Genomic DNA, 13,214 nt, shown 5'->3' with positions numbered 1-13,214 from the left:
CTTTCACAATCATCTCGATTTGAACCTCCGCTGCGCATAGTGATTACACCGGTGTCTCACCACCCTCGAGAACTTTAACATTTCTGATTAGGTTGATCCAATAAGCTTTTACACCATCCAGAAAACCAAACCACACACGCTCTACTGATTTCTTGTACTGCCGGTTAGCTTTTTTCACGAACCACAAGATCAAAGTTAAAGCTGCAAATACCATTTGTAAGGATTATTTTAACCTACCAACATGATATAACCTATGATCCCTAGTACTCTTAAATCAGTTGGTAATAGTGAGAGGTTCTCGTTAAAGTGATACATATATTACTTTCGTTTAATTTTTGATGTGGGACTTTACGAACCCATTAACCGATTATCTCATAAAATAATATACGTATATGTATATTTATTGTGTATTTTCAAAAACTTCTACGCATCTACAAAAAGGAATATGAATAGAATTGTGCTTTTAGAACTAAATTTTTCTACGTCAATGCATGCATACATATCTTCTTAGAAGGATGCAATGATGAATTAACAATTACGATAAATTAATTTGTTCAAAAAGTCCTATCATTACCAACTTTTCCAACCAAACCCAGCCCAACCCCTGATAAATGAATATTATATAACTCCATCTTTAAGTACTTTTAAAAAAGAATATATAATAATAATTTTTTTTTCTTCTAAAAAGCAAGTAAAACTTTAATTGATAACTCGGAATATTACATGACCCTATAATCTATACAATATTATACCGTGCAATGGAAAAGTATAAAAATTACAATCAGAAACCTATATCAAACTTGGACGAGGGGCCACTAATCACCTCGACACTTGTATAAAACGAGCTGAAAAGAAGCAACCAAACAGTACCGCACTTGCAATGACAAAGTTGGTAACTACTTTTCATTTAACCAAGTGAGGGTAGAGACCCTAGACTAACTAATTTATATAATAATAAATTAGTTTCCAGATATCATATAAATTTACATACAAATCTTGATATACAATAACATATAGTATAGTATGATATTAGGGAAAATTATTTCAAATTGCGTTGAACTTTCACGATATTCCTATTGTATGCATTCAACTTTCAGATCTCCTATTGTATGCATTCAACTTTTAAATATTTATTATTGTATGCAAGCCATGACTTATACATCAGGTTACTAATTTTAATTTTTTAACACAGTTGGTCCCTTGACATAACGACAGTTAGTTTATTATGTACTACGGCAAGTTAGATCATTTCTTCTCTTCTTGAAGTTCATCATCTTCATTCATTCATCCTACCAATATTACAAATCCTAAATTCTTTATAAAATCCAATTTGATATTTTTTCCCAAATCAAAATCAATTCTTCTCCAAGCCTAAACATTAACAAATCATATTCAAACATTAATCAATTTACTGCATATATACAAACTCAAAACAAATTATGAATTCCAATAACTAAAACAGAACAAAAATCATGAACATATTTCATTAGAAATATAACAGAAATTGATTTCAAATATTTAACAAAGTTAATTTGATCTCTTAACAAAGAATGATCAAAATGCCTTGATTCATAATCAGAACTGCAAAAAACGCATTATGAAATCTTTTTATCTAGCAAACATCTAAATAAACATTCAAAAATTTAATAACTATTTAAACTCTGAATATGAAATTAGTATAATACATAGGAAAGATCTCTAAATATGAAATTAGTACTGAAAACAGTGAATTCGGCAGAACCCAAGATCAAGAAAACGGAAATCAAAATGAAAAAAGGGAAACATTTAAATCACTACAAACATTTGAATCAACATATGATTTATACCCTTAGATACTGGAAAACCTCCATCACAAGCCGTCTTCATCGGTTGAATCCGGTTGGATCTGGAACCAATCACGAAGATCCGGTTGAATATGTGATCCAATCACGAAGATGCGGTTGAATCTGGAATCCAATCACGAAGACCCGGTTGAATCTGAGATCCAATAAGTGGAGGCGGAAACAGTTTTGGATCTGAATGAAAGAGTGAAATTAGGTGGTGGTTATAAGAAGAGGGCAAGTTCAGATGATGAGCCATTGAAGCATCCGATGATGTAATTAGTTTCTTTTGATGATTTGATAAAACATAAATTTATTTGGTTTATAATTTTGGGAAGATGCAGATGAAAAGATATGTGAAGGATCAATAATGTAATTTTTACTAGAAAAAATAAATTCTACAATATCTAACAAATATTAGGGGACCAATTATGTAATTTTAAAATTAAGGTAACCTGAAATTTACCTGCTATAGTAGGTTAAATACATACAATAGGACAATTTAAATAGTTGAATACATACAATAGGAGATTTGAAAGTTTGATGCATACAATAGGAATTTAGTGAAAGTTCAATGCATTTTCAAATAATTTTCCCATGATATTATAACATATATTAGCAAAGAAGTAGCTCGTGAGAGATATACTTAATTAAGTTCTTCTAAAAAAACTTATAAATAAAAAATTATGTATATTTAATGATCAATGTTGATTATATAACCTTTTGATATCTATTTAGTTTTGACTGTATTTAATCTCCAAGAATAAAGAAAATGTGAGCTAAATGATACGAGTATCACACATTGGTGACCTGTTATTGTTTTAATTGTATCTTCTTAATATGATTTTTGATTTAATTGATTCAAAAACTACTTGTAACAAAAAATTCTACGGATATTACTTTTATTGGAAGGAGTCCTAATAAAGCTCCGCCCGTGTATGTTTGTATTCTCTCAAGTTATAAATTATAGTAACATGTAATAATTTTTAGTACTAATTAAATTTGACTTAAAAATACTAATTTAATTAAATTATTAGAAATTGCAATTATTTTTTAATTGTGGAAACACAATTATTTTAGTTAATTATCATGATAATATTTATAGTTATACTTTTAACTAAACCATGCATAACATTGTATTACTTCACAAAATCTTATTAATATCTTCTCGTGTATGCACATTCATACGGAGTTTAATTATTTGTATATAGTACTTCTCTCACATAACTACAAGTAAATATAATAGTATCTGAATTGTTTTACTTAGTATATTACAATTTACAATTGCGATTACAATGACGATTTTAGTATTATGTTATCTTATCATTTGTTATGAAATTGCGTCATATAATTATCCCTTCAAATAAAATAAAATTGAGCTGTAAAACATAAAAAGATTCTTTTTTTCAAATATAGAAGCATTCCGCGTTTTTGTGTTGATGTCACAAGAACTATTTGTACCCAAATATAAAAGCCATATTATTTAACCTTTTCTTTTATATCTATGCTACTATAAGCTTGACTTGTCAGAATACAGCTACAAGGACCACATTATCATATGTGGTATTTTAACTTTAGGATCAGAGAAAGTTCTTCTCATCATTTCCTAGAATAGAAGATCACAAGGTGACTTATGTCTGCTCTTTCAACGGATACAAAGGATCCCACCAAACAGCATATTTCCTTTTTCATAGAGTGGTTCCAAAAAGTGTAATGGAGCCAAACTCCAAAGTAGAATTAGCCGTTGTATAGTATGTGCATATAAGCACACTTAGCAAATGCAATAAACTGTAAGATTGTATCAATTCAAGCTCAATAATATAAACTGATCAATACAAACTCATTATAATCTGTTAATTCTTATAAATTATCATGGTATCAGAGCTAACGGTGTAGATCAGGGGGTCATTACAACCGTTTTTCTGCTTCAATCATTTACCATAAAAATCAAGCTGCCATGTCTAAATTTGACGGTAGCTCAATTAGTCAAAATAAGAACTCCGAGCAGTTAAGAGTCATCAAAAACACTTACCTGAATGTTCTCTGCCATTCATTACCGGTCACCATCAAAACCGATAAATTCAAAGCCTACCAACAAGGTGAAAGGTTGAATAAGGCGGAGATGGCGGCAACGGCGGGAATTGGAACGGCAGCCGGAGCTAAGAGTGAGGTAACCAACAACGGCACTTCCGTAATCAAACAGAAAAGCCATACTTTTGCAACTCAGACATCAATAAGAGGTACAGGGCTGAGATTAAAAACCTCAAACCCTAATAAAAACTCTCTACTTTTTAATTCGCATAAACCGATCAAATGGGTGAGGAAAAAATCCTCAAGCCCAAATTTCGACCCTGGTATTACACCCAATTCGTATAATCCGGCCAAAATAGTGAGGAAAACGGCCTCAAACCCTAAGGTTGCATATGATTGCTATGAATCGGGTAAAGCAATAAACCGAAACTTAAAATCGATAGATGATGAAGCAACATTTGTAAACCATAATCGCTTCAATTGTCTTGAAGAAATAGGTGAAAAGGGGAATTTAGATCCTATTTTTGGATCTGTGCAAAAAACCGATGGTACAAAAAGAGTTGGTATTGGTATGAACTTTAAATTAAAACACCAGTCTTCTCAAACAAATATATCAAATAACCCTTCAAGTAATAAAGAGTCAAAAGAAGTGTTAAATGACTTTTCAAGAAAAAAAGAGTCAAAAGTGGTTAACGTGTTTTCAGTGAAAGAGGAATATAATTGTTGTAAATCATTTGACTTTGTCAACCCACTCAAAAATAATAAATCATCACTTGATGGAAATAAACTAACAAATAATATTAAAACTGAGCTGTTTGAGACGAAAAATAAACCTGTCCAAACAAGTAATTTTTCAGAAAATATACTAACTAATAATATTAAAAATAAATCTTGTTTTATCGGAAAAGCAAATATAGTTTCAAATAACATAAAAAGAAATGAATGGATTTTTGATTGTGGTGCTACCCACACCATGAGTTTTGAAAAATCCGATTTTTATTCCGAATCAAAACCTCGGGTTAACAACATTCAAACTGCAAATGGAGGTGTTGTACATGTAAAAGGGGGTGGAAATATTGAAATTACGCCGACTATGAAACTATCTAATTGTTTATATATTCCCGCCCTATCTCATAAGTTGCTATCAATTAGCCACGTTACAAAAGAACTAAACTGTTCTGTTCTATTACACCCAAATTTTTGTGTCCTACAAGATATCAGGACTGGAGTAATTATTGGACGTGGAACCGAACGGGGTGGGTTATACTATGTGGACGAAGTAACCCAACAAGGTACCGTGATGCTTGCTCACGGAACACCTACGAGGGAAGCTTGGTTATGGCATAGAAGGTTGGGTCACCCATCAGTCGGATATTTACACGCTTTATTTCCTAGTCTTTTTCCGTCTAATGTAAACTTAAATTGTGAAACTTGTATTTTGGCTAAAAGCCACCGAAGTACGTTTAAACCTAGTAATACTAGAAAAGAAGTACCTTTTGCTTTAATCCATTCTGATGTGTGGGGTCCAGCACCGGTTGTTGGGGGGAGAAATTTTCGGTACTTTGTCTTATTTATTGATGACCATTCACGCATGACCTGGATTTATTTTTTAACTCACAAATCAGAAGTGTTTGAAAAATTTTCTCACTTTTATAAAATGGTACAAACTCAATTTAACAAAAATATAAAAATTTTAAGATCCGATAATGGGGGTGAGTTTGTCAATACTTCAATGAAACAATTTTGTGAAGATAAAGGGATTATTCACCAAACATCTTGTGCTCATACTCCCGAACAAAACGGAGTAGCCGAACGAAAAAATCGACTACTCTTAGAAATGACAAGAGCTTTATTAATTGAATCCAAGGCCCCGAAGAGTTTTTGGCCCGAAGCCCTTGCTTCCGCTACCTATCTTATCAACCGTTTACCCACTAAAATTTTGGGCACAAAAACTCCTAAAGATACTCTTTCCCAATTCCATGCCCTTCCGACTTCATTTAGCATTGAACCTCGAATATTTGGGTGCACGGTCTTTGTCCATATTCCAAAACATGAGCGTACTAAACTTGATCCATGTGCGGAAAAATGTGTCATGGTTGGCTATGGAATAAACCAAAAAGGATATCGATGTTACAGTCCCAAGAGACGTCATGTTTTTACTACAATGAACTGTGATTTTGTCGAAACTGAATATTTTTATGATACCCAACTCACGAGTGAGGGAGAGAAATGGGATAATGACACTCTCAGTTGGATAACCTGGATACCTAAACCTGGTAACATTCAAACACCAACACTCAATCCCGACAATATCCAAATACTAACACCAAATCCTGATCCCGAAGCACCAAATCCTGACCCTGAATCACTAAATCCTGAACCCGAATCACCAAATCCTGATCCCGAATCACCAAATCCTGATCCTGAATCACCAAATCCTGGTCCCGATTCACCAAACATTGAACCAAATGAAACCTCCTCAAACAATGAACATCAAACTCATGAGGAACAAAATGACACCAATTCCGATGAAACCACCCAACGATATGTCCTACCTCAAAGAGTCAATAGAGGTGTCCCACCTAAACGATACTCGCCAGAAAAAGAAGCGCAAAGATCAAGGTATCCTATGGCTAATATTGCACAAGGAAACCTATCCAGTGAAGCACAAAAATTCAATTCTGCTTTATATTCTGAAGAAATCCCAGAAAGTGTTGATCAAGCCATGAAATCTGAAAAATGGAAGAAGGCCATGGAAGAAGAAATGGAAGCACTCCAGAAAAATGACACATGGGAAAAATGTGTTATTCCTCAAGGAAAAAAACCAGTAGGGAATCGATGGGTGTTTACAATAAAATACAAACCAGATGGTACCATTGAAAGATACAAGGCTCGACTGGTTGCGAAAGGGTACACTCAAACCTATGGGATAGATTATTCTGAGACCTTTTCCCCAGTTGCAAAGATTGATACTATCAGAGTTCTTTTTTCCATCGCTGCAAATGAAGATTGGCCATTTCATCAATTTGATGTAAAGAATGCTTTTCTCCATGGCGAATTAAAAGAGGAAGTCTATATGGAAGCACCACCTGGATTCTCTGACAACTTTAAAAACAAGGAAGTTTGTCGACTTAAAAAGGCTTTATATGGGCTAAAACAATCACCACGGGCTTGGTTTGGGAGATTTACATTATTCATGAAAAAATATAATTTTAAACAAAGCAACTCGGATCATACTCTCTTTTTTAAACGAAAAGGAAATTTAATTACATGCTTAATCATTTATGTTGATGATATGATAATAACCGGAAATGATAAAGAGGAAATTTCTAACTTAAAAATGAACTTATTTAAAGAATTTGAAATGAAAGACTTGGGCAGACTTAAGTATTTTTTGGGGATTGAGGTATTACGATCCCAACAGGGAATATTTATCTGTCAAAAGAAGTATGTTCTTGATTTTCTTGCAGAAACAGGTATGATTGACTGCAAACCAGCTGATACTCCAATGATTCCAAACCAGAAGCTATATATGGAAGATGAAACTGATCTTGCTGATAAAGGGCAATACCAAAGGATGGTGGGGAAACTCATCTATCTTGCTTACACTCGACCTGATATAGCACATGCAGTTGGAGTTGTGAGTCAATTCATGCATCAACCACAGGTTCACCATATGGAAGCTGTAATGAGAATCATCAGATATTTGAAGAAAACAGCGGATCATGGAGTTGTATTCAAAAAGAATGGGCACCTTGAAACACAAATTTATACGGATGCAAGTTGGGCTGGAGAAAAAGGAGATAGACGATCAACTTCCGGTTTCTTCACAATAATTGGAGGAAACTTAGTTGCGTGGAAAAGTAAGAAACAAAAGGTCGTGTCCCTATCAAGTGCTGAATCAGAATTTAGAGGTATCACAAAGGGAGTAGTGGAGGCATTATGGATTCGAAAACTCTTAACAGAAATAGGATTCCCTCCAAAAGAAGCTATTCAAATCTTATGCGACAATGAAGCAGCCATTGCCATTTCAGAGAACCCGGTTCAACATGACCGAACCAAACATATTGAAATCGATCGACACTTTATCAGAGAGAAGTTAGATGCTGAAATCATTTCTCTTCCATCAATCAGATCAGAAGATCAACTAGCCGACATCCTCACCAAATCAGTCAATGGAAGACTCTTCACTGAAGTTCTTAGCAAGTTGAATATTGGAAACCCCACTATTCAACTTGAGGGGGAGTGTTAGAATACAGCTACAAGGACCACATTATCATATGTGGTATTTTAACTTTAGGATCAGAGAAAGTTCTTCTCATCATTTCCTAGAATAGAAGATCACAAGGTGACTTATGTCTGCTCTTTCAACAGATACAAAGGATCCCACCAAACAGCATATTTCCTTTTTCATAGAGTGGTTCCAAAAAGTGTAATGGAGCCAAACTCCAAAGTAGAATTAGCCGTTGTATAGTATGTGCATATAAGCACACTTAGCAAATGCAATAAACTGTAAGATTGTATCAATTCAAGCTCAATAATATAAACTGATCAATACAAACTCATTATAATCTGTTAATTCTTATAAATTATCATGACTATCATTATTTATTCATGAATGCTTGTTAGTTGATCCAATCTAACCATAGTGATTCAAACCAAATTTGAGGGCATAAAAGTGTTGAGATTGTTGTTATAATTTAAGGAACTTATGATTATCATTTTGAGATCATTATATCAAAATGTATAATTACCATGTCCCATTCATAACAATCCGTGCGATTACTCAATCAATACTTATGTGAGTACAATTTTAACATTTGTACCGTCAATATATAATTGACTATCACTTATAACCGAATCTAACCCCAAAATGAGGTTACTACACTCCTATATATAGTGTTCATAATTCATTATCCAACGCCTTATATTCATGCGCATGTTCTAGATTCCATACGAGCGCCTTTATCACACATGTTTAATGTGCTGCGGCATTTACATATGCACAACGGCACAAATGATCATTTTCTATAACAATTTAACATTGATCGTATTTAACTATTATTCACTTGGTTCTTGTAAATTAACCACACATTTATATAGTGATATTTTCATTTTTTCAGAATTGATAAGAACTTTATTTGCTTAAGATTTGGGGTGTCTTTGGCGTACCAGTTTAGAGGAACTTATAAGAGCTTATATGAACTTGAACTTATGATTTTAATAAGCTCCGAATCTTAACTATGTTTGGTAGACATAAAAGTTAGAGTTTATGAAAATCATAAGCTTTTAAAAAGAAGCTACTAATAGTAACTTATGAAAAAAGATAGAGCTTATGAATTGAAATAATAAGTTCTAGCTAGTTTACCAAACACTCATAAAAAATAATAAGCTCCAGCTACTAACTTCAAAAATAAGCTACAGCTCTAGGCAATAAGCTACAGCTCCAGTTACAAGTTTCAGCTCCAACTAGTTTCATCCAAACAAACCCTTGATCTAAGACGATTTCCTGCCGTATGTCAAATATCAAATATTTATTATATTAACTCGAGGGGAAGTCAAAACATTGACAAGTTTATACGTATAATATTTCATTTCTATCTTATATTTTTTCATCATCATTTTTTAAAATAACGATACATGATGTCTTCATCAATAAATAATGACTCCCGAGAACCGATTAATCCAAACCGTGATCAAAAAGACTTGAAAATAGTAAAATACTAAGATCTAACTAAACAAAAGCAAGCTATCTTTTTTTTTTCTTTCTTTTTTTTAAAGGCAAACCCCCCAAAGTGTAGCAGGTGGCGATTGAACTTGGGTCCCTTTGAAACTTTCCAAGCATCTTACCACCAAGCCACCTCTTGGGGTTAAAAGCAAGCTATCTTGACACGCGCCTAAACAAAAAGTGTCATCCAAAACCAACCGAGACCAAACCATATCAACAATAAAGCCTACGACAATACAACAACAAACAAACAACAAAACTAATAACGCAAAAGAGACCAAGAGAACCAATTAACCGGCGTTGGAGGCACCTTGCGGTTCATTTTATCTAGACGCAAAGTCTTCCTATCTACCTTGTCAACGTAAATACCCTTATCCTCTATTTATCTTTATTTCCTTTCTCAAATACTTAGGCTCAAAACGTATAGTATAACTTTCTCTACCTTATTTATTTACTGTCCCATAAATCACTAGTTTTTTGGTTTATACTCTATACACACATTCAATAGTTTTATCTGTTCAATTCATAGTTTATAAACTAATACTCACGGAGTGTAGTTGTATGTATTATTGTCACAATCAAACGATGTCCCAACCACCTTCAATTGGGTTTCACCAACACAATCCTAAATTCCATTTAAATACAACACCTTACTTGCATTCCTCTTCATTAAAAATCAAAATATATTCCCAAAAATGACCATTATATCCTCATCCCAAATATTCACCTACATTGTTCTCCTCTCATTCTTCACGACCCTTTCTCATCAAGCACCATCTCCCCCAAACCCTAGACTTCAAAAAGCCTATTTTGCCCTCCAAGCATGGAAACATTCGATAACCTCGGACCCTCAAGGCTTCACCTCTAATTGGTATGGCTATAACGTTTGTAACTATACGGGCGTGTTTTGTGCACCTTCTTTAGACGATAAATACATCACGACAGTTGCTGGTATTGACCTTAATCACGGAAACATATCAGGGTCTCTACCAGAAGACCTAGGGTTACTCACCGATCTAGCGCTATTCCACATCAACTCTAACAAGTTTTGTGGAACGGTGCCAAAGTCTTTTGATAAACTAGGTCTTCTGTACGAGCTTGATATAAGTAACAACCACTTTTCGGGTAGTTTCCCCTTAGTCGTGCTTTCACTTCCTTCTCTTAAATTTCTAGATATCCGCTTTAATCAATTCAAAGGCGACGTACCTTCAAAACTATACGATCTTAAACTCGACGCAATTTTCATCAATAACAACCTTTTCGATTCTAGTATTCCGAAAAACATAGGAAACTCTCCCGTTTCGGTCTTGGTGTTTGCTAATAACATCAAAGGGTGTTTGCCTTCAAGCATAAAGAAAATGGGCGATACATTAAACGAGATTATTCTATCCAATACGAGCTTAAGTGGTTGCTTAACGCCCGATATAGGATCATTAAAGAAGTTAACCGTTTTCGACGTGAGTTATAACTCACTCGTTGGAATGTTGCCGGAAAGTATAGGAGAAATGAAGAGCTTGGAACAACTAAATGTAGCCCACAACAAGTTTTCAGGTGAGATTCCGTCTAGTATTTGTTCGTTACCGAAGTTGGAGAACTTTACGTACTCAGATAATTACTTTTGTGGTGAGCCCAAGATTTGTTTGAAGTTAGCGGACAAAGATGATCGGCAAAATTGTATTCCGGATAGGCCGGCACAGCAAAAGGTGCCGGAGTGCAAAGCGTTTTATTCACGTCCGGTGAATTGTGGCCGTTGTGGAGCTCCTCTGGTACCTCCGCCACCTGCTAAGGGATGGCTGCCACCGCATGGTCATCACCCATACACGCCACCAGCAAAATATTGAATTGAATAAAAATACAATATACATACATACAGTAATGAAAAAAAAAAAAAAAACGAATGTTGAATTGTTTATTGGAACATATAAATATATAGATATGAAAGTTGGAATTAATGTCGTGTGAGATATGTTGATGTGGATATGTTACATCTTCTCATTGTTTTAACATTTAATTAACTTAATAAATTCTTTTAAAATTATAGTTTCAATTCGACGGTGATTACTTAATTTCGTTAAAGTACATAGACAACAATTTTTGTGACCTCCCTTTTTATGGTTGAAATATGGTTTAATAGTTGTTTGATTCTTATACTTTCTATATAATTTAATGCTTCAATCGTTCGTTAAATTTGTTTAAAAAGTTATATAAATAACGTTTGTTAAGAATAAACCGAATATTCACCTAAAATACTAGTGGTAACAAGCTAGAAGAATGAGTCACACAACATGTGGTTATTTTGTGGACATGCCAATTATAATCATTTTGTGGTTATTTTGAAAACTTGTCGAAATCGATACAATTACGAAAAATATAATTAACTTTCATTTTAAAACAATATAAGGTTCAAAACAGACAGTTGATGTAGAGGAGTTTGACATGAACTCAAGAAACTAACATCCATAACAATCAATATTAATTAAATTTGCTCCACATTGTGATTTATCACAAAAGGATTTATCTAACGGTAATTCTTAAGTAAGGATTTTCATTAAGGTAAATAAACATGTTGGATAATTCTTAAGTAAGGATTTTCATTAAGGTAAAAAAAAAAAAAAAACATGTTGTACATGGCGGTTAATTAAACATTGATTTTAAAATGACAATAACTTAAAGAATACCCTATGGCCATTGTGGTTAGAAAATTTATATATATTATACGATATTTATAAATAACAAAAGTTCTTAAATATAAATATGATTCTTGTATATAATACTATACTAAATACACGAAGTTCCGTTAGTGTACGTAAGGGGAACGCACAACTAGGTAGAGTTCCATATTTAGCAACATACTTGCAACAATAAAACTCGCAGACATAAAAAATAGTTCATCCAAGAAAACATGGTTTACAAGTATCGATACACGTTTTGAAAGAAAGTAACAGAAATTTTTTTTATATATAAAAAAATCTAAACAAAATATGTTAAATTTTCATATACGTTTACACACGAATCAAACTTGAAATAAATCCATCCACAATCAGAATAATATGTACGTGTTTGGTGTTGACTGATATTATTATTTTGGATATTGACATGGCCTGATACAAAATTGGTCATCAAAAAACGAAGTTCGGGGTCAAATCTTCTTTACATGGTGTTTTTGGTCAATTTTTTTGGGACTATTTACGTTGAACAATCAATATTGACTTGTGTGTTTTACTCTTAAACACAAAACTTTATTCAATTGTTCTTGCAAATGGTTTTCACGATAGACCTTTAGGGGAATTAACAAGTGGGCTCCTAAACGTATCTTAAAGGTGGGCTTTATACATAAGGTCCATTATATGTTTTTCTGATTGTGATCCGTGTTCGTGTTGGTGTTTCATTTGCTCAAGGCTTGAGCTTAGTTGGCATAAGCTCTTTGATTAGTTTTAGATATGTTTACTGTTTTCGAGTTTTGATTTGGGTTGGGTCAATTGTATATTTATTTTTATCTATTAAAGAAAAGATTTGATTATATGTTATCGTTATTTTAGGGGGGGAAAGCTATAAATACGAGAGTTGGGATAATGTTCAACGTAGTTGGTTGCCTATAAGCTTTTATTTAACATGCGAGTGAAATGAAAATTATG

General features: G+C 33.4%; 1 protein-coding gene across 1 annotated transcript; it reads left to right on the top strand.

Moving 5' to 3' along the window:
* The first annotated feature begins 10,274 nt into the window (after nt 1-10,274).
* LOC139899771 (leucine-rich repeat extensin-like protein 6) lies at nt 10,275-11,420 on the top strand. The gene has a single exon (XM_071882606.1). It carries the CDS (start codon nt 10,275-10,277, stop codon nt 11,418-11,420), a length of 1,146 nt encoding a protein of 381 aa, XP_071738707.1.
* The last annotated feature ends 1,794 nt before the right edge of the window (nt 11,421-13,214 follow it).

Source organism: Rutidosis leptorrhynchoides, chromosome 3 (assembly GCF_046630445.1).
Source record: "Rutidosis leptorrhynchoides isolate AG116_Rl617_1_P2 chromosome 3, CSIRO_AGI_Rlap_v1, whole genome shotgun sequence".
NCBI classification, from domain to species: Eukaryota; Viridiplantae; Streptophyta; class Magnoliopsida; order Asterales; family Asteraceae; genus Rutidosis; species Rutidosis leptorrhynchoides.
Note: the sequence above shows the minus strand (reverse complement) of the source record. Positions and strands in the feature narration are given on the sequence as shown.